The sequence below is a fragment of the Lepus europaeus genome, chromosome X, assembly GCF_033115175.1.
Source record: "Lepus europaeus isolate LE1 chromosome X, mLepTim1.pri, whole genome shotgun sequence".
NCBI classification, from domain to species: Eukaryota; Metazoa; Chordata; class Mammalia; order Lagomorpha; family Leporidae; genus Lepus; species Lepus europaeus.
The window spans coordinates 44,191,591-44,214,880 of NC_084850.1; the positions used below are offsets into that span (position 1 = coordinate 44,191,591).

At 41.4% G+C, this 23,290-nt stretch overlaps 1 protein-coding gene across 3 annotated transcripts; it reads left to right on the top strand.

Moving 5' to 3' along the window:
* The first annotated feature begins 2,036 nt into the window (after nt 1-2,036).
* Nucleotides 2,037-3,901, top strand: TCEAL7 (transcription elongation factor A like 7). 3 transcript variants are annotated; one of them, XM_062184165.1, is made up of 3 exons: nt 2,037-2,127; nt 2,753-2,814; nt 3,171-3,901. In XM_062184165.1, exon 3 carries the CDS (start codon nt 3,185-3,187, stop codon nt 3,485-3,487), a length of 303 nt encoding a protein of 100 aa, XP_062040149.1. In that variant the 5' UTR covers nt 2,037-2,127; nt 2,753-2,814; nt 3,171-3,184; the 3' UTR covers nt 3,488-3,901. The 3 variants fall into 3 exon arrangements, with proteins under 3 accessions (XP_062040149.1, XP_062040150.1, XP_062040151.1); XM_062184166.1 differs by having other exon boundaries at nt 3,174-3,901; XM_062184167.1 differs by having other exon boundaries at nt 2,043-2,127; nt 3,166-3,901.
* Nucleotides 3,902-23,290: the final 19,389 nt, after the last annotated feature.

Below are 23,290 nucleotides of genomic sequence, written 5' to 3' on the forward strand. Positions count from 1 at the left end.
GAAGGATGTATTTTTTTTTCTGATGGGAGGAGTACAGGGAATTTGTCAGTCATGTACTAAGCACTTCTGTCATTTAGTTTTTTTTTTTTTTGAGAGGCAGAGTTAGTCAGCAAGAGAGAGAGAGACAGAGAGAAAGGTCCTCCTTCTGTTGGTTCACTCCCCAAATGGCCGCTACAGCCAGCTTGCTGTGCTGATCCGAAGCCAGGAGCCAGGCACCTCCTCCTGGTCTCCCATGCAGGTGCAGGGCCCAAGCACTTGGACCATCCTCCACAGCTTTCCCCGGGCCACAGCAGAGACCTGGACTGGAAGAGGAACAACCGAGACAGAATCTGGCGCTCCAACTGGGACTAGAACCCGGGGTGCCAGCGCTGCAGGCAGAGGATTAGCTTAGTGAGCCACGGCGCCAGCCTGTCATTTAGTTATTATCATAACTCTGTGATATACTTAAAAATATTGTGCACATTTTGTAGATAAAGCACAGAGAAGTTTTAGTTACCCAGGCTTAACATCCAAGGCTATACAACATATAATTTAGTAAATTCAAACTAAGAGTTGTCCATTGCCATGCTTCTTACTAAGATGCAAATCTTCATCATCTGGATCCTTCCAGTCACTTGGTCACTGTGAGTATAACATCTGCAAGAAACACTGTTCACAAAGGATTTAGAAATTCTTCACTTCATCCACGAATCTTTTGCATCTACCGCAGTTAATCATTCCTTAGGAACTGTGACAACAATGCTACACTTTTTTAAAAAGACTTCTTTTTCTTTTGGGTCATTTAACTTTATCCTGGAATCATTTACATAAAACTGATTAGTGACAACATCCATAATGCATCACCATCTTCATAAGGACAGTTTTATACACTTTGCATATCTCCTCTGCGTTGCATGTTCTTCAAGGTAACAAATCCACTTTAGATGATTACCAGAATCCTTGCCATCAAAAAGCTTGGTGTGCTGTAAATTTGCCAGTTTGCACCAGTGCTGTAAGTAACTTCTAATTCCACAGTACGGCTTAATAAGATCTAAGAAAACATAAGTAAAATGGAGATGTGTGGGAGAAATGAAAACCTATGTGATTCTGAGTAAGGGTGTTGAGAAAAGCTGGAACTTTGGGGACACCATGAAGAGAATGAAAGGATATGGGCATGATACACACTGGGAGAGAAAGGGCATGATACTGAGATCAAACTGGGAAAGATGTGTGACTGACTTTTTGAGACTTGAAAATTGAAGAGCAAGAGGCCATGGGACTGCAGCTTCAGTGGGTTACCTAATGGAAGAATTTCACATGCCCAGGAGCCCCTCTCAAGGGTAAGTACCAGCTGTCCTGTAAATTTTAAACTTCCAAAAATGTATCTGCATGAAGGGTCTAAATATATATAATGACTTCAGCAGCACAAACAGGTGGCTGGGTCTTTTTATTCTTCTATCTTGAATGGTTTTCTAAATGTACATTTTAAAAATCGCATTTTTTATTAATAGAGGCATAATTAATTTATAGGAAATGTGAAAAAAGCAAATTATTGGGGCAAAAGTGAAAACCACAAGTCAAGTCATTACCTTCTTTCCTAAGTCACCCGATCTCTGCAATTTGGTTTCAAGGATTGGACTTCAAGCAGAATGGTGGCTCTTAGTGGCTGAGAGGAGGGCGGATGGAGGAAAGCCCTCTATTTTTCAGTTCTTGTAACCTAGAGAAAGACCAGAAATCCTCTCACACAGAACTATGAAACAAGTAACAGTGGTCACTATAATTTTGGAAAGATGCAGCCCCTCCCTGGTAATCAGAGAAAGGCAAATACCAACTACCAGGAGAAGGGACCACTTTTGACCTCTGGAATTAGCAATGACAAACATGAGTGACAGGGCCTGGTGTGCTGGGAGGGGGTGGGAGGTGGGAGGTTGGAAGCCCGTTCCCTTCTGCGGCACTGCTGGTGGGAGGGAGAAGTAAGGACCAGAGTTGGAGGATGACATAATCCTCACGTGATCAAGAACTGAAGAGAACCGAAGTCCTTATATTCCCGGGCCTCTTTCTCCTCTGGGTTGCAGCTTCTCACTGACCTGCAGACCTGCCTGCCTGTGGCCAAGGGAAGGAAGAGGCAAATTCCGGAAATCCCAGCAGGTTGGTGTGAAGGAGCCGCTGGGATCCCTGGGGCGGTAGTGGCTCAATCCAGGGACTGCCAGGGGTCCAGGATTGCTTTCCCCAGACCCCCGCTAATTCGTTGAAGAAATTTACAGCTTTTGAAGGGGGAAAGCTGGCGGGGCAGGTGGAAGTCTGCTGAGGGCCACTCGGAGATTTGGTGATACTTTAGAGATAATCAGTTTCTTGCATCTGGAAAGCTTTCTCTTTATTCTTCTCCCTTTCTCCAATTCCTTGGAGACAACGGTAGGCCTGGGGTGTGGGCTGGAGGGTGATGAATGCTGAAATACTAAAATGAGGGCAAGAGAGATTTAGAGATAATTTGTAAAGAGTTCGCCTCAGAGCCTGCGGGCCATGGTGGGGCGGGGCGAGGCGAGGCGGGGCCGGGGGTGGGGGGGTGGGGCGTATGGAAGGGGCCTGGGCGTGGGGGGTGGGGACAGAAATCCTGGCGGAAGGGAAGCCAGGAAACGAGCTAGGTAGTAGCAAATGTGGGGTGACGATAGCGATGAGGCGCACAGATTCAAGACAATCTTGTGTATCTTGTCTATGGAGCTGGTTGATTCACAGAGAACCTCCTCCTCCCCGCCGTCTTCCTCTCTGCTTGCAGATCCAACACTCTTGTGTTCTCAAGGCAACAAAAGAGCAGGAAACTACCTCGCATCAGCACAGGTCAGTGTGAGGGAGGCACTTAGAGTTCTGAGGTCGGGAGTTGGCAAGGGAGAAAGCTGCGTGCAGTTTGTGGCCTCACCGTCCACCTCCGCATCTGCTCCCCTTCTCCCGCCGGTTGGAGAGACCAGGAGCCTCCTGCTGGGGGAAAGGGTGGGTCGGGGAGGAGGGGGAGCAGATGGGGACGGAGTCGGAAAGGAAAGGGTGGAAGAAGCAGCTGCATGTCCAACTGCTGAGGGCTGGGACCTGTCGGGCACGGTTAGGAGACTGGGTGAATATCTTGCCGCAAAGAGGAGCTGACAATCCGGATTCGAAAGTAACTAAGCTATCCCGCTCTACATTTTCTCCCTGGAGTAAAGCAGGAAAGAACATCATGCAAAAACCCTGCAAAGAAAATGACGGAAAGCCCAAGTGCAGAGTACCAAAGAGGGAGGAAGAACGTCCCTATGGAGAATTTGAACGCCAGCAAACGGAAGGGAATTTTAGACAGAGGCTGCTTCAATCTCTTGAAGAATTTAAGGAGGATATAGATTATAGGCATTTTAAGGATGAAGAAATGACAAGAGAGGCAGATGAGATGGAAAGGTGCTTGGAAGAGATAAGAGGTCTGAGAAAGAAATTCAGGGCTCTGCATTCTAACCATAGGCATTCTGGAGACCGCCCTTACCCCATTTAACATTCTCCCCTGAAACAGTTCTTTTCTGTTATTAACATTGCCACTGCTTTCTTTCTGTCTGCGTTTTCTTGCTAGGTATTTCCTGTCATTTTGTTCTGATCCTTCAGTGCTGCTTAATTTACATATGACTCTTCTCAACATCTCATCTTTTGACCCAACCCCATTTAATAAGGAGTCTCATTTGCATAGGAAGATGCACATTGTATAGTGTAAAGTGAAGAGATGTTGCATATATATATATATATGTGTGTGTATATATATGCCATATATGTATATTTATATGTGACAATGCAAAGCAAAAAATCTCATTCATTTGCATGGGATTATTATACACCAAAAGTGAACAGTGAATCTGTGTGATCAGTATTTCATTTCTTTTTTGCCTACCTGCATCTTCTCATTTTCTAAAAAAAAAAAAAGATGAATACGTCTCTGTGTGTATATTACTTTTGTCAAAAGAAAACTAAAATAGACACAATGAAAGAACTTGTCAATCACTTTTTGGAAGGCAGTGAAACAATCAACTCTTAATAACAGAAATATAAGAAAGAAATGTAAATTTCAAATTGCCTCTGGATCGTTTAGCCAGGGGAATAAAATAGTAGTTATTATAAGATACACAAACGTTTAAGACTCGATCTTTTCATGGGGAAAATATTTGGCAGAGAGGGCTGTTATTGGAAAGAAATGAGACAGTAACTCTGAGCTGTGCTTGATGGGATCTTGTTCCTGCCTGCGCATATAGAAACCCAATCTGCCCCGGCGTGACTCACCCTATGCTCAGGAACAAGTCTCAGAGCAGAGGTGGGAACTTTCATGCCAATCCTCAGCTGCGGAGCCCTTCCCTGTCTCCTCTCCTGGGTCCTGCCATGCCTGATGGGCACAGCTGCTTCTTCTTCTGGGTCCTTTGCCCTCTGCCATTTCCTCCTCCCATCACCACCACTCCCCCTCCTACGACCAGCACCACTCCCACTGCCTCCACCATCACATTGGAGGCCTTGAGTGCCAAGACCCCACTGAGTTTCCTGGAGTTCCCGGTGGGTTGAAGTCCCACTCTGAAAGCCTGTCTCTGCTTGATGGTGACACTTAACACAGGTGGGACTGCCCTAGGATAGCTTGGTCACATGTCTTGCACAGGCTTTAGTAAAGCAGCCCCCTGTATTTTCAATCACAAGACCCTCTTTCCCCATAGAAGTCAGACATGAGTCATTTGGGAGTTGGACTGGAATTCAAATTTGAGTAAAAAACATCATAACTCTAGTCAGAGATCGCTGCTTTACATCTAGGAAGTAAGGTTTGTCCTCTGGTGAGATGATCCGTCCCTGAGAGCTCCTGGAAGACCTGCCTTGCTGGTTCAGAAGTCTTTCAGGGGATGAGAAAATTACAAAAAGTGACACAGGAACAGATGTAAGGGAATATAGTCTTCTGCTGTCAATCTGTTCGTTCCTGTAACATAAATAAAAAATGCTTTGTAAGGCTAAATTACATTGTGTATGTGTGTGTGGGAATTTATATATGCATATACATATATAAATCAATGCACACTCATATATATCCATATATGTGCTTTATAAGACTAATATATATGTTGATATATATATGAAGACTAATATGTGTACACATACATATGTATACATATTAAACATTATTTCCTAAATGGACTTTCTACATTTTGCATTTCAAAGTAAAGGCAATGTTATATTTCTTGATTATATTTTATTAATTTGTAAAGCAATTAACATATAGTAAGTACTTAATAAATGTTTACTTAGAATTCTAGTGCCTAGATGTACTTCAGATAACATAAAATTGCCAATAACTCTACTTATCTAGAAACTTTAACTTACATTTTTCAAAGGAACCCTGCAAGAAAGGGATTATTTCCTAAATTCAGTCTATAAAATTATTGTAACATTGTGTAATTAGTCTCTCTCAATAAGTGATTTCCTCAGCCGGAGTTGTGGTATAGCAGGTTAAGGCACCAGAGTGTTGGTTCGAGTCCTGGCTATTCCAGTTCCAATCCAGCTCCATGCTAATCCCCTGGGAAACCAACAGTGGGTGCCTCAAGTGCTTGGGTCCCTGCCACCCATATGGAGACTGGGATACAGTTCTGGGCTTCTTGATTCAACCTGACCCAACCCTGGCCATTGAAGCTCTGCCTCTCAAATAAATAAAATAATTTTTCTTTAAAAAAAATGTCATTGCGGGGCTAGCATTGTAATGTAGTAGGTAAAGTCACCACCTGCAATGCCAGCATCTCATGTGAGTGCTAGTTTGTGTCCTGACTGCTCCACTTCAGATCCATCTCCCTGCTAATGGCCTGGGAAAGCAGTGGAAGATGACCCAAGTGCTTAGACCCTGCACCCACGTGGGAGAACTGGATGGGGCTCCTAGCTCCTGGCTTCATCCTGGTTAAGCCACGTGGGGAGCGAACCAGTGGATAGAAGGTATTTCTCGGCCGGCGTCGTGGCTCAACAGGCTAATCCTCCGCCTTGCGGCGCCGGCACACCAGGTTCTAGTCCCGGTCTGGGCGCTGGATTCTGTCCCGGTTGCCCCTCTTCCAGGCCAGCTCTCTGCTATGGCCCGGGAAGGCAGTGGAGGATGGCCCAAGTGCTTGGGCCCTGCACCCGCATGGGAGACCAGGAGAAGCACCTGGCTCCTGGCTTCGGATCAGCGCGATGCGCAGGCCACAGCGGCCATTGGAGGGTGAACCAACGGCAAAAAGGAAGACCTTTCTCTCTCTCTCTGTCCACTCTGCCTGTCAAAAAAAAAAGAGATGTATTTAAAAAAAAAAAGAAGGTATCTCTCTCTCTCTCTCTGTCTCTGACTTTCAAACAAATAAATAATTTTTTTAAAAAAGACATATCGTCTGGAATCCTCACACACACAATATACTCATAAACATACTGGGTCAAAATCTCTGTGCATCTGGCCCTTAAATTTGCTTTTGTGTTCCCATGAACTCATAGTCTCCACTCCTGACTCACAAACTCTCACCATAGATACTGATTCTGCTGAACTCTGCAGAGGGAATCTTCTTCTCATCAAAGAGTATATTGATGTGTAATTTATCATTGTTAGGGTCACCTAAAAGTCAAAATTGTGGTTGTTATGGCCTAAAAATTCTGGAAATGATATAAATAGGGCATCTATCCAATAAATCTATGTAGAGAATAAAATTACTCAGCCTTACTAAAAGGCAAAAAGACAAATAAAAAACAGTTAAAATGGCAAGGTATTGTTATTCATCTATCAAATAAGCAAACAAATGTTTACTCACAACACTCAACTTTTTTTAAGGGTATAGTCATTGTCATAATGAGACAGAGAAACTGCTACAGTCCTTTTGTGCTTCTATTCACAATCAGTTATAAAATCCACATATTTACATATTGCATACTTCATGACCCAAGAATTCTGCATGGAATTTATCCTAAGCAAATAATTGTTGTGATGAACAGATGTTTAGTTATAAGTACATTCATTTAAGGATCACATATTTGCGAAGTATTTAACCTAAGAAAGAAACAACTTGAGTTATCCAATGAGAGCCAGAGCCAGGAATCAAACCCAGGTGGGACATGAGCATCTTTACCACGAAGCTAAATGCCTGCTCCCATGGTGCCACCTTTGACTTCTCAGATTGGCAAAGACAAACTGTGTGATGTGATGATGTGAGGATAGAGAAAGGAGAGGGCAGATATAGTGCGAAGGGAAATCTGTGACTCAAGGTCACTGGTGACATCGCCTTCCCTTCATGAACAATTCAATTGTGTTCAAGTAGTTCTAGTCCCATGGAATCTTTCAAGTACTATCTCCTTGTCCTGGAGGGGGAAAAAAGGAATGGAAGGAGTAAATAAGTGTTCTGAAACTCCACACTTTTAGAAAGTAAAAAATATAATTATAACAGTACGCAAAAAGAGTACCAAGAAGTAAACCAAAGTATATTGATGTTCATACATGGTACTCAGAATATGAACATAATTAGCTTATCTGTATGAGTTTTAAGACTCAGTGAAAAAGACTCACAGTTTGTCTATATTTTAACATTTATGGAATTGAAATAGGTTTGATAATGGATTTTTTATATTTACATTGGAGTAATACTTTTTTTCCTGAAAAGAGTATTCAAATTAAATGATGCATCTTACAATTGAGGACATTTTTGTTTCAGGAAATATAAAGTAGTTTGAAATGTATAAAGTACACTGAGAGGGTTTTTTTAACCAAACAATTTTAACAACTAGGTGTCCTACAAAACAATTCAATTCTGACGCTAACCCAGAGCTAGCATCAGATTCCAAGGTTTAGAGCCCAGTCCCACAAGGTCACCCTGACTTCAGATGTCATTACCGAGTATCAGGTTCCCAGACGACCCACACTCCTATCTTACTTGGCTACAAAGGTGATGATTCCTCCAACCCCTTTCCCTTTCATTTTTCATAATTTGCCAGAATGGCTCACAAAACTCAGAGAAACACTTCACTTTTGGTTACCAGTTTTCTGTAAAGGATTCAACTGAACAGCCAGATGAAGAGGTTAAATAGGGCGAAGTCCCGAAGTCTTGAGCACAGGAGCCTCTGTCTCAATGGAGTTGCAGTGCACCCTAAACAATGTGTTTAGGGGGATTTATGGAAGTTTCATCACATAGATACAACTGATTATTAATTGATTATGAACTCAATCTTCAGCTCTTACCCAAAGAGAAGGGAGTGAGACTGAAAGTTGCAAGTTTCTAATCAAGGCTTTGTCTTCCTGGTGACCAGCCCCCATCCTGAAACTATCTAGGGGCCTGCCAAGTGTTCCCTCATTAGGACAAAAGGCCATTCTACACCCCAAGCACTCAAGAAGTTACAAAATTTTTATGAACTCTGTGCCAGTAACTGGGAATGAAAACCAAACACACACACACACAAACACACACACATCTTACTAAACCACATAGATTCATAAAATGGTGAACATTTTTAAGTGTTCTTGGGGATAAAATGGTAAAGTCAAATTTTTGTTTTCAAAAAGTCAAACTGGGGAAATATGAAGAAAATCCACTATTCATAGTGAGAGATGATAAATAGAAATAAAACATAACCGTTTTTTGAGTATTTTTGTGTTTTTGAGATATTACCAAAATCATTTTCTAAATACTGTGATTTTGATTGAGATTGCATTGAATATATACATCATTTTGGGGAGGTTGGAATCTTTTACCTATTTATGCATTAATATATTCATTTAGGTAGGTCTTTAGTTCTTTTAGTAATATTTGTAGTTTATTCTGTAGCGATCTTGCACATCTTTGTTAGGTTTAAGCACAAATATTTGATATTCATTCATGCAAATGTAAATGGTATATTTTAAGATTTATGTTTCTGTGCGTTGATGACATATAAAAATGCAATTCAGTGTTGAATGTTGACTTTGTACCAAGAAACTTGTCAAATTTGCTTACTAATGCCCATCTGCCTATTAATGCTGTCTGCACAATCTTTTGGATTTTCTATATAATGATCATGCTTTCTGCAAATAATGACAGCTTGTTTTCTTTCTTTTCAATACGTCTTTTTGTTTTGTTTTGTTTTGTTTTGTTTTTGTTTTTGACAGGCAGAGTTAGACAGTGAGAGAGAGACAGAGAAAGGTCTTCCTTCCGTTGGTTCACCCCCCAAATGGCTGCCACGGCCGGCACGCTGCGACAATCCGAAGCCAGGAGCCAGGTGCTTCTCCTGGTCTCCCAGGTGGGTGCAGGGCCCAAGCACTTGGGCCATCCTCCACTGTACTCCCGGGCCACAGCAGAGAGCTGGACTGGAAGAGGAGCAACCAGGACAGACTCTGACGCCCCGACCGGGACTAGAACCTGGGGTGCCGGGGCCGCAGGCGGATGATTAGCCTAGTGAGCCGCGGCGCCGGTCTCAATACGTGTTGAGCATTTTTTCTTGCCTTATTGCACAAGGTAAGACTTACAGCCCAATTTCTATTAGAAGTGTTGAAAAACATCTTTGTTCTACCACTTTATCAAGTGAAAGCCCCTTACACTATTAAAGTATAGGGATTGTTGTAGGCTTAATAATTATAACTATTTTAATTTTTTTATGAGATTAGGCAAACATTCTACTGTTTTTAGTGGACCAGGAAGTTTTTCTTATGTGTGTAGAATTTTATAAGCTTTTTTCCTCTGCATTCACTGAGGTGAGCAGTTCCTGGTGTTAAGGAAGAAAACTATGTTGAATCATTTTCAAATATAAAAACAACCCTGAATTCATACATGCACACATATCACAGCCAAGTTGTTTTTATTTCAGCAATGCACAGTTATTTAAACATTTACACACACATATTCACACACATGTGTGCTTATATATCTTGTTGGCTTTGATTTGCCAATATTTGTTCATAATTAGTGCATAAATTTTCAGAAGAGAATTTTACCTATGGTTTTTCTTGTAAAACCCTCATCATATTTTTTTGTATCAATGTTATGCTGCCTTCACAACACAAGTTTAGAAGTGCCCCCTGCATTTTCAGTGTCTGGAAGAGTGTATGTGCATTTAATATTATTTTGTCTTTAAATATTTAAAAGAATTAACCACAGAATCAATATGGCTCTGTTTTATGTCACAGTTTTATTGAGATATGATTCACATCACATTAAATTCAATCAGATACAGTGTAGCATTCAAGGATTTTTATTTTTATTCATGGTGTTGTGCATCTATCACCACAATTTCGAAACATTTTCAGTATGCTAAATCAATCACCAAATGATTTATAATTCCCAGCCCTAGGGAACCATAAGAATTCCTGTCTCTAGAGATTTGTCTCTTCTGGAAATGTCATATGACTGTAACCATAAAATGTGATATTTTGCAACTGGCTTCTTTCACATGTAGCAAAATATTTTCAAGGTTCATCCATAATATAGTGTGTATCAATGTTTTATCCTTTTCGACTGCAAAGGATTATTCCATTATATGGCTAGTCTACATTTAACCTATCCATTTATCAGTCTTTGGATATTTATGTTGTTTGTACTTTTCAGCTATTATGGACAGTGTTGCTATAAGCATTTGTGCAAAAATTTTGCATGCATATATCTTTTCATTTATCCTAGGTAGACATCTAGGAATAAAATTACTTATCCATATGATAATTCTATGCTTAACCACTTAAGGAACTGCCAGTCTATTTTCTAAAGTGGTTGAGTGATTTTACATTGCCATCAGCAATATGAGAGGGTTTCTATTTCTCCATATGGTTGACAAAATTTTTCTAATATTTGACTTTTTAATTCTAACCATCCTAGTGGAGGAGAAGTGGTATTTCAATGGGATTTTAGTATGCAGTTAGTATAATGGCTGTGGTTTTTGAGATCTTTTTTTTTTTTTTTGCCAGGTAGAGTTAGACAGTGAGAGAGAGAGAGACAGAGAGTTATAGACAGTGAGAGAAAGACAGAGAGAAATGTCTTCCTTCCATTGGTTCACTCCCCTAATGGCTGCTATGGCCGGCTCTGAGCCGATCCAAAGCCAAGAGCTAGGTACTTCCTCCTGGTCTCCCATGCGGGTGCAGGGACCCAAGCACTTGGGCCATCCTCCTCTGCCCTCCCGGGCCATAGCAGAGAGCTAGACTGGAAGAGGAGCAACCGGGACTAGTACCCAGCGCCCCAACCGGGACTAGAACCTGGGGTGCCGGCACCGCAGGTGGAGGATTAGCCAAGCGAGCCATGGTGCCGGCCTGAGCATCTTTTCATGTACTTGATGTGAATCTGAATATTTGCTTTGGAGAAATGTCTATTCAAATCCTTTGCTTGCTTATTAATTAGTTTATTAGACTTTGTATTATTGAATGGTAATATTTATATACTGCAGATACAAATCCCTATCCATTATAGGTTTTTTACAAGAGATATCTTCCCTTCTGAGGGTTTTGTATTCACCTTCTCATTGTGCCATTTGAGGCACAAACTTTCTTAATTTTGATGATGTCTTCTTTACATATTTTTTCATCTACTGCTTGTGCTTTACCAGTCACACCTGAAAAACCACTGCCCAGTTCAAGGTCAAAGTGCTACACCTATGACACAAACACCTAGGATTATAACTTCAGCTCTTACAGTTAGGTCTTTGATCCCTTTTGAGTTTTTTTTTTTTTAAGATTTGTTTATTTATTTGAAAGGCGGAGTTAGAGACAGACAAAGAGAGAAAGAGATAGATCTTTCATCTGCTGGTTCACTTTCCAAATGGCTGCCACAGCCAGAGCTGAGCCAACCTGAAGCCAGGGGACTGGAATTATATCTGAGTCTCCCATGTGGGTGACAGGGGCCCAAGAACTTGGGCCATTTTCACATGAACCACACTCATATGGGCTTGCCAGCATCGAAGGTGGTGGCTTATCCCGCTGCACCACAACACCCACCCCCTTTTTTGATCTCTTTTTTTTTTATTTTTGACAGGCAGAGTGGACAGTGAGAGAGAGAGAGAGACAGAGAGAAAGGTCTTCCTTTGCCGTTGGTTCACCCTCCAATGGCCGCCACGGTAGGCGCGCTGCGGCCGGCACACCGCGCTGATCCGATGGCAGGAGCCAGGTGCTTCTCCTGGTCTCCCATGGGGTGCAGGGCCCAAGCACTTGGGCCATCCTCCACTGCATCCTGGGCCACAGCAGAGAGCTGGCCTGGAAGAGGGGCAACCGGGACAGGATCGGTGCCCCGACCGGGACTAGAACCTGGTGTGCCAGCGCTGCAGGCAGAGGATTAGCCTGTTGAGCCACGGCGCCGGCCTTGATCTCATTTTTGTACATAGTATAAAATAAGGATCCAGCTTCATACTTTAGCATAGCTAGTTTTCTAACCTTGTTTGTTGAAAACACTATTTTCCCCTATTAAGTGATTTTGGGCCCCTTGTCAAAAATCAATTGATTGATCATGAAGGTATGGGTTTATTTCAGGACTCTCAATTTTATATCATGGGGGCCGGTGTTGTGGCATAGCGGGTAAAGCTGCCGCTTGCAGTGCCAGCATCCCATATGGGTGCCGGTTCGAGTCCCGGTTGCTCCACTTCTGATCCAGCTCTCTGCTATGGCCTGGGAAAGCAGTGGAAGATGGCCCAAGTCCTTGGGCCCCCGCATTCACGTGGGAGACCTGGAAGAAGCTCCTGGCTCCCGGCTTTGGATCGGCGCAGCTCCAGCCTTTGCGACCAATTGGGGAGTGAACCAGAGAATGGAAAACCTCTCTGTCTCTGTCTCTGTCTCTGTCTCTCTCTCTCCCTCTCCTTTCTGTGTGTAGCTCTGACTTTCAAACAAATAAATCTTTTAAAAAATGTTTACACCATTGAACTTTTTAGCTGTCCTTATACTAGAATCACACTGTCTTGATTATGATATCTTTGTAGTGAGTTTTCAGATCAAGAAGTGTTAGTTATTTCTTACTTCTCTGCTTAATTTTTCATGAATCTGGGTTATTTTGAGTCCCTGGCACTTTCGTATGAATTCTATAATCAACTTGTTTACTTATGCAAATGATAGCTGAATTTTGATTAAAAGTTTATTGAAATGTCTTTCAAAATATTTTGTAGTATTCAGAGTATGCCTGTACTTCTTTTGTCAAACTTATTCCAAAGCATTTTTTCTTTCTAATGCTTTTTTAAATGGATATTTTATTAATTTTATATTTGGTTCACTCATTTACACTGGATAGAAGTACAGTTAGATATGGGTGTTAGGGCTAGCAGTTAAGGCACCCACATTCCATATTGGAGTACCTGGGTTCAATTCCTGGCTCTAGTTCCTGACTCCAGCTTCCTGCCAATTCAGACCCTGAGAGGCAACAGGTAATTGGATTCCTGCTTTAGCCTGGCCAGCCCAAACTATTGTGGTCATTTGGAGAATGAACCAGTGGATTGAACTGTCTCTCTTCCTCTTTGTCTCTCTCTCAAATAATTAAATAAGAAATTTTTAAAAAGAAATGTAGTTCAGGCAGATGTTGCAGCATAGCAAGTTAAGCTGATGATTGGGATGCTGCCAGATAACGTGTTGGCTACTCTGCTTCCAATCCTGCTCCTTGCTGGAAAGTAGTAAATGATAACCCAAGCACCTGAGTTCTTGTTAGCCACATGGGAGATCTAGATGGCGTTTCTGGCACCTGGTTTCATTCAGCCTCATCCAGTCCCAGCTATTGCAGACATCTAGGGAGTGAACCAGTGGATGCAAGATTCCAATCTCTCTTGATCTTGCTCTCCATTTCAAATACATAAATTTTAAATTTTTAAGAAGGGAAATACTGTTGATTCTTCTACAGCTAAAATGAAAACTCGGCTTTACTGTAAGTAAAACAAAGTGTCACTACTTAGATTTATACTGAAAAGTGAGCACAAGGGCCACTATTGTGGCCCAATGAGTTAAGCCACCACCTGCAATGCCAGCATCCCAAAGCAGAGTGCTTGTTCGAGACCTAGCTGCTCCACTTCCAATCCAGCTCCTGACTAATGTGCCTGGGAAAGCAGTGAAAGATGGCCCAAGTGCTTGGGCCCCTGCCATGCATGTGGGGGACCCATATGGAGTTCCTGGCTCCTGGCTTTGGCTTTGCCCGGCCCAGGCCATTGTGGCCATTTGAGGAGTGAACCAATGGATGGAAGATGTCTCTCTCTCTCTCTCTCTCCCATTCAAATAACCATCCACTGGTTCACTCCCCAGATGGCCACAACAGCTGGGGCTGGGTCAGGCTGAAGACAGGAGCTAGCAACTTCTTTTGTATCTCCCACGTGGGTGCAGGGGCCCAAGCACTTAAGCGATCTTCTGCTGTTTTCCTAGACCATTATCAGGGAGCTGGATCAAAGTGGAGCAGCTGGGACACAAACTGGAGCCCATATGGGATGTCAGAACAGCTGCTTTACTTGCTATGCCACAATGAACCCTTCCTATAGTTTTTGGATTTTTTTATTTTGGTTAAAAAAACTAGATAGATACATAGATAGACAGTTATAGATATAAAACATAAAGCTATCTACTTAAGCCATTTTCAGGTGTAATAATGAGCAGCACTAATGATATCCACAATGCTATAAAAACCATCACCATTATGTATTCCCAAAATTTTTCATCAACCCAAACAGAAACTGTACCTCTTAGCAGTAGGTCCCCAAACTTCCCTTGCTCCATTTCTGATTAAGGTAATGACTTTGAAAAGGAGACATTATTTTGCATTGCTGGACTGTCTGGTTGAGCCCAGTATAATTACCATGGGTATTTTGAAGGGGAAGGTGGGAGACTCATAGAAGGAGATGTGACTACAAATGCAGAGGCCACAGTGAAGTGCAGACATGAGCCAGGGAATGCTGGCAGCCTCTAGAAGCTGGAAAAATCAAGAAAATGGATTCTCCCCCAGAGCCCACTGCGGGGCATCCACACCCTTAGCGGAGTCCAAACAACCAAGGGCTGGATCCTGCTCTTCTCTCCAGGCCACGCTGGTCTCTACTAAAAAGACTTCATGGGGACACCTATACCCTAACATCGGACTGTGTGCATTCAAGTTCTGCCTCCAGCTCTGATTCTGGCTTCCAAACCCAGCACTCTGCTGATATACACCTTGGGAGGCAGCAGAGGATGGCCCAAATACTTGGGTCCCCTGCTGCCCATGTGGGAGACACAGATGGAATTCCTGTCTCCTGGCTTTGGCCTGGCCCAGCCCTCGTTGTTGCAGCCATTTGGGGAGAGTACCAGATGATGAGAGATTATTTTTTTGTCTCTCTCAAATTAAAAATGAAAATGAAATTTAAAAAAAATTTTGCATGTTGCCATAGTCCACTGGTTGCCATAGTGATGACAGGGTACTATGGTAACTGGGATGTTCCAGATGATCCTCCACTTTGGAAATGCACCAACTTGGCCCTTTGTTCATTTGCCTTTCACTGAGAGAAAACACCTTCACGTGTTAGGTCACCTGCTGAGAAAGCATATAATTAGAGGAACTAATTAAAGGAAACAGCCAATGGAAGATACCTGTGTGTGTGTGTGTGTGTGTCTTTGCATTTCAAAAAAAATTCTAAAAACCAAAAATATCAGGGGCCGGCACTGTGACGTAGCAGGTAAAGCCGACATCTGCAGTGCCGGCATCCCATATGGGCGCCTGTTTGAATCTCAGCTGCTCCACTTCCGATCCAGCTCTCTGCTATGGCCTGGGAAAGCAGTAGAAGATGGCCCAAGTCCTTGGGCCCCTGCACCCACGTGGGAGACCCGGAGGAAGTTCCTGGATCCTGGCTTCGGATTAGCTCAGCTTCGGCAGTTGCGGTCGTTTGGGGAGTGAATCAGCAAATGGAAGATATTGCTATCTCTCTTTCTCTCTCAGCAACTCTGCCTTTAAAATAAATAAATCTAAAAAAAATTAAAATATCAGTTGACTAGTGTATACATGTCTATTACCAGACTCTATTTAATTATCTATATTTTGGCCCTTAATACCAATGATTCACTTGAGTATTGTAAGCACTCCATTCATTATTCTTTCGGTCCATAATTGTTTCAGCTGTTCTAAATCCTTTTAATTTCTCAATAAATTTGAGAATCTGTTAGCCTATTTCTACAAAATACTCGCTGAGATTTTTATTTTGATTGATTGGGTGCATTGACAAATTCAGAAATAACTGAAAATAATATTGATTCTTCTGCATCACCATAGGGGTTAAAATGCATTTCTATCTTTTTTAGTTTTGTTCAATAATATTTCAATAATATTTTGTAGTTTTCAGGGTACATTTTTTTTCTTTTATAACTGGGATTTTATTGAATGTGTGGGAGAATCAGCACATGGACATTTCAACCTGTACACAATTCTTACGCTGTTTAAGTCTTTTCTTGTTGATCTTCTGTCTCTGAATTTTCTCAACTCAGATCTCCTTTATTAATTATTTAAAGCATGATATTGATATCTCCAATGCTTTTGTCTCTTTTTTTTATTTGAGAGATAAGAGAAAACTCGCATCCACTACATTCAAGCCCCAAAACTCCCAAAAGAAGACGGCATTGTGGCTCATAGGATAAAGCCAGTGCCTGAAATGCCAGCATCCCATCTGGGATCGGGCTTGTGTCCCAGCTGCTCTACTTCAGATCCAGCTCCATGCTAATGCTCCTGGAAAAGCAATGGAAGATGGCCCAGGTATTTGGGTCCCTGCTACCCACATGGGAGACCTGGATGCAGCTCCTGGCTTTGACCTGGCTCAGCCCTGGTCATTGTGGCCACTTGGGGAGTGAACCAACAGATGGAGGGCTTTCTCTCTCTCTCTCTCTCTCTCTCTCTCTCCCCCTGTATCTCTGTAATTCTTTCAAATAAAAAAATATTTTAAAAGTCCCAAAGGGCTAAGCAAGGGCCTGGATGAAGCTGAGGACCCCCCCCCCGCCCCAGAACTCAACCTAAGTCTCCAACGTGAGTGGCAGAAGCCCAACTACTTGAGCCACCATGTCTTAGTCCCAGGTGTGTATTAGGAAGCAGGAAACAGGAGATGGAGCTCGGAGTTGACCCCATGACTTCCATGTGAGGCATAAGCATCCTAACTGGTGTCTCCACTGCTAAGCCAAATGTCTGCCTCAAAATATTATTGTTGGTATGTCTGTTTCTCCCTTTAATTCTGGCCATTTTTGTTTCTTATATTTAGGCACTCTTTTGTTACAGGAATATATGTGTATAGTTGTTATACCTTCCTGGATTCACACTTCTATCATTATAAAATATTCTTATCTGTAGTAATTTTTTTAAAGTCTGTCTTGTCCATTAGTATAGACAATGCAGCTTTCTTACAATTACTCTTTGCATGATGCAATTTTTTAGACTTTAATTTTGACCTGTATCCTTGGATATGAAGTATATCTCATATTTCCAGCATACAGTTATATCTTGTCTTTTGTTTTTATCTAATGTGACAATATGTGCCTTTGGATTGGATTGTTCAGTTTGTCCACATTAAATATTATTATTCATATACCATTTTGTTTTACAAATTCTATGTTTCATGTCTCACTCTATTTCTCCTATGTTGCTTTATTTTGCAGTAAATGAACATTTTCTAGTGTAAGATTTTAATTCTTTGAATGATTTTACCCTATTTTACTTATATTTATAATGGTTGTTTTAGTCCTGGCTATATTTTTCTTATCAGAATGTTTCAAATTTATATTAACTTTATCCCAGCAAGGCATAGCCATGTTTTTTATATATAGCTCTGTTCCCCCTTCTCCCTTTTTCACTCTTATTTTTATGTGTGTGATACATATATATATTATAAATCAAAAATACATTCTGATCCTTATTGCTTTATATAATTTTATCTATTGTTAAGAAGCTAGGAGAAAAAGGAAGAAAGTTTGTATTTAGAGAGTTTGTTATGTTAGCCTTCTTTTTCATTTCTGCCACTACTCAAAATACCATCTAGTATAATTTTCTTATCCTCATACAGCTTTGTTCCTACCCACTCCTTCTGTATTGTTATGATCAAGTATGTTTCTATATGATACAGGACCAGCAATACAACAATATGCATACTGTTTTGTACAACTGCTTTTTAACTGAATTAAGCAAAGAGAAGAAATATGCATTAATGCCATCTTTTCATAATTATATAATTGCCTTTGTAGGTGCTCTTTCTGGTTTCTTTGTTTCTTTTTGTTTTGGTGTGGATTCAACTTACTGCCTGGAGTTGCTTCTTTTTGGCCTGTATAACTCTTTTAGTATTTCCTGTGAAACAGTACTACTAGAAGTGAATTATCGCAGTTTTGTTTAGCTGGGAATGCCTTTATTTCACTTTCATTCTGAAAGGTGATTTGGTTGGGTTGGAGGAATCCAGCTCCAGATTAAAACTTTCGTTATGAATGTTCAAGCCCAACCACAGGCAATTATAAGACTTTACCCTTCCAAACTCATGGGAGGAAGTTACTCTTCCCACACCAATGCATTATATTTTTCTGGAGGGAGCTGCAGTCAGAGTCATGATTTTCCAGGTCGTACGTGGCCATATGCATATCTGCATTCCTAACCCATGCGCCTCCCTATAGAGTCCTCCTTATTGGCTACCTAGCTGAAGCACTTTTGTCCACTTTGACTCAGTATCTCTCCATTCTTAAACATTTGCTCCCCTCCCTGAGCCCATTCAACAAAAAAAGAAATGGAATCTTTGGTTTGGGGCTCCTAAGCCATGAGAGCATTCTCCCTATCTGCATTAATGCATAAGAAGCCAGCCAACTCTTTTCTTTTTCTCCTCTTGTTTACACTATCCCACAAAGTGAGTAAAGACTTGATAGCTACTCAATTGGACATATTGTTCTCATTGACCACCTTGATATCTGATCGTTCAACAAAACCGGTGTAACAAGCAGGGTGATCAACTGAGCACAACGCTGCTCTAGAAGACAGCTTGAGTTTCTTCCCCTAAGTATCCATGTGTCATACAGCCATTGTTATTATTTTCAAAATATTACCTGGTTTCCATTGTGATTTTTTTCTTACCTATGACTTATTTAGGACATATTGCTTAATTCCTAAACATTTTGCAACTCTCTAGTAATCTCTGTAAATGCTACAAATATATTCTTGGAGGTTTTAGTCTTTGAAATTCATTCAGCCTTCTTTTTGACACAGTGTACATGCCAACTTTGGGAAATAGTCCAGGTACAATGGAAAGGGGTGTTTTTTAGCTGCTGATGTTTGCTGTACTGCATACGTCAGTGAGGTCAAATATCTTACCAGCTTTGTAACATCTTTGACATCATTACTGACATTTTTGTGATTATACTATTAGTTGCCAGAAAACTTATGTAAGTCTTTGTCACTATGATTATGGATTTTTCTACTCATCTTCTTATTCTAGTTTGCATTTCCTGCTTTATCTCATTATGTCCCTGCAGGTGAAGGATTATTATCCCATCCTGGTGGATTGATCATTCACTCTTTGACTGTCCCTGTTTATCTATCCAAGTGCTATTGTCTTAAATTTCATCTTGTCTGATGTTTAAGAAGTGATACTCAATTTCTTACAAAAAGTCATAGACTATTACTTCCAATATTTCCTACATGCATACTATCTCTGTCCTCATGTACAATTGCATATTTTATAATTGCATTCCAATTGTACTTTTTGCTATCTTTACTTGGAATAACCAGGGGCAGAGTAGAGATTCGGGCCCAGCTGGTTCTGACAGGTGCCAACAGCTGGCCTCCCAGAGCCTTAGCGGCTTCCTCTCTAAGTTTCACAAGTCTGCTCTCTACCCTCAGGCTCCATGTTCTCTGGTTCATCTCTTCCTCAGCTGCAGGACTCACTGCAGTCCTAGGGATGAGGACCTTCAGCTCCAAATCTAGCCCCCTCTCTAGCCCTACGGACTCCTCCCGTTCTCTAATGGAGCCCTCTCTCTAGGCGGCCCAGTGAGACCATCGTCTCAACAGGTTCAAAAATTAATTCCACCATTAGTCAAGAATAACCCCCCATCCTTTTTTTTAACCCAAGCTTTCTCTCAGTGGTGTTCAAACTGTAGTGTTGGCTCTGGTCACAAGATGGCCCATTACTTTGAACATATTTCCAAAACATATCTAACTGTTGGTAAAGGAGAAAAACTACTCCTTTATTATACTTGAAGGCAAGTTAGGAGCCATTCTTCAATGTACAATATCTATTCATTTTTCAAAATGTTTATGGGTCGAAAACACTGAAGGGTCCTTCTACCTGGTACATTTCCCTCCCATAAAATATCCACTTGTACAATAAATGTCTGTCTTCCTTTCCCATTGCTTAGAGGTGTCTTAATTGTCTACTGTGTAGGTTTCCTGTTTCCTAGCTTCTGCTTCTTCATAGTTTCTGCTCCCTTTTCATTTGTCTACCTCATAACTTGGACTTGTGGTGATCTCTCAAATCTTTACTAGCAGGGATTTTTCTCCTGCTTTTCGTTCAGTTTCCAGCATCATTTGTTTGATCATCTCCATTATGCCTCGTTCTATGCAATGTGAGGGAAAACATGGTTTCTCTTGGAAGAAGCAATAGGCTTGGGATGTTCGACTTGTAAAATATTAGAAAAACAATGTAATGTAATTTTAATTTAAACTTGTAATTTAAATTTTTAAATCTAATTTAAAGAAAATATTTGGCTCTCTCCAGCTGTTCTAATTATTGCTTTAGTGTTTTTATTATTTCCTTCACTGGGAGCTTAAGGGCCCTGATTTTGGAGCTTGGCAGTTTTGCCTGTATTTTGGTTTTGCAGCTTGTTAGCTAAACAACTTCAAGTGATTTGTTTATGATTTAGATGCCTCAGTTTCCTCCTATGTAAAGTGGGAACACTGATTCTATAGCCCTGTCAGGTTTCTTCTGGGGGAATGGATTGAATAATACCTGCAAACCACTTAGAACACTCTCTGGACTATGGTTTCCATAAATGTATGTTATGATGATGATCATCATCATTATTACCATTACCTTCTGTCTATGCAAAATTGACTGATGACATATATATAAATATTCATAATTCTAATAACAATAATATTGGAACTGTATAAGAAATTAAAAAATAAAAAAAAGGCATAGAAGGGAACAAGAACAGAAAAATCACCTTTACTCATGAACCATTCCTAAATATTCTCAGTGATGAATTCTTTTAGATTTCTGTCTTTTTCAAAAATGTTAACTTTTCATTTACTTCAAAGGCAGAGCAAGGGAGAGGGAGAAAGAGAGAGAGAGAGAGAGAGAGAGAGAGAGAGATCTTCTATACATTGGTTCACTCCCCAAATACCTGCAATAGCCAGGACTGGGCCAGGCCAAAACCAGGAGCCCAGAACTCCATTTAAGTCTGCCACATGGGTGGCAGGGGACCAAACAATTGAGTCATCATCTGTTACCTGTCAAGATGCATTAGCAGCAAACTGGATCAGAAGCAGAGGCATCAAGACTCGAACCAGCACTCTGATATGGGATGCAGGCATCCTAAGCAGCAGTTTAACCTGCTGTGCCATGATGCTTACCCCTCATATTTGTATTTGAATATATGCATATCCATATATATTTATACATACTACTTTTTAAAAATATATTTACTTAGTGTTAGAGAGACAGAGAGATCAATAGAAAGAGAACTTCCACCTGCTGGTTCACTCAACAAATGCCTGCAAAAGATGGGACTGGGCCAAGTCAATGCCAGATCTGAGAACTCAATCCAGCTTGCCATATGGATGGCAGGGACCAGGTATAGAACCCAGGAACTCCAGTGTGGGAAACCAGTGTCTTAACTGCTAGGGTAACCTCCACCCCACCTTACATACCAGGATTTTTTTTAAGATGTATTTACTTATTTGAAAGTCAGAGTTACACACAGAGAGAAGGAGAGGCAGAGAGAGGTCTTCCATCCATGGGTTCACTCCCCAGTTGACCACAATGGCCAGAGCTGGGCTTATCCAGAGCCAGGCACCAGAAGCTTCCTTCGGGTCTCCCACCCACGTGGGTGCAGGGGCCCAAGGACTTGGGCCATCTTCTACTGCTTTCCCAGGTTATGGCAGAGAGCTGGATCGGAAGTGGAGCAGCTGGATCTCAAACCAACCCCATATGGGATGCTGGCACTGCAGGTGGCGGCTTTACCTGCTATGCAACAACGCCGGCCCCCATACCGGGATTTTTGTTACAGTCTAGGGAGGAATTGTTGTCCAATCTGAAACAATTAGACTACTGGATGAAATATATAAACCAACTGTTCATGCGACCCTAGACAACAGGTCTCTGAGCCACTGGGAGCACCTGAGCTTGTTCTTATGATTGGCTTAGCTTACTTCCTAGAGAAAGTTTTCAAGGCACAGTCTAGGGAATAGGAGTCCATGAAGATTCCAGTTTTATCCAAGAGCCTAGAATGAAAAGATGGCAGTCTGGGGAAGCCAAAGAAGTTGGAGTTCACAAAGCTATGTATCAGAAAGGAAAAGAACACAGAGAGAATTCCAGAGATCCATAGATGGTCACCCTTGGGTACTCACCTGAATACTGTTAAAAGATAAATGCAAGTACATTATAATTTTACAGTTTGTTTGTACAGCCCCTGATTCGTGAATAGTGAAGCACCAAGCTTTAGTGCTTTAGAAATCCACTAAGAGGTTGTGAGGGTAAAATATTTATAAGTTGTTTGCTGAAGACAAAGAAAATGTTTATTTGATTATAAGTCCCCAGTTAGAGGTTAGCTGGCAGGGTCTGACTGGTAAAAAGCTCTCGTTGGAGAGCAGTTTCTGATTGGTTAAGCTTAAGTTTTATTTTACTAGGCTATGACCATTTACTATGAGTTTGGTTTCAATTTACTTATATAGGAACTCCAAGGTGCTAGGGCCATATTAGTCTAATGGGCTACCAATTAATAATTTTAACAGTACTGATCACTATATACCTGTGGGAAAACTGCTCTGGGTCAGGAAATGATCCATTCAAAAGGATTAAAGGGGACAATTCCTTAAATTAACATGTTGGGGAATAATATATGTTCTCATGAGCCAGACTTAAAGATGACATAATTCACAATACATCAGATAGAGTATTCAGAAGGGCTTTTCCTTCTTAATGGCAACACGATTAACTCTAAACTCTAAACTAAAATTCTGATCTTGCCTTATGAGGGTTAAAATCAAGGACCTGAAAGAGGAGCCCAGAATTGTGGCACAGCATGTTAAGCTGCCGTCTGCAACACTGGTATCCCATATCAGAGTGCTTCTTTTTTTTCTGATCCAGCTCTTTGCTAATGTGCTGGGAAAGGCAGCGGAGGATGGCCAAACTACTTGGGCCCCTGCAACCCACGTGGGAGACCCAGATGGAGTTCCTGGTTCTT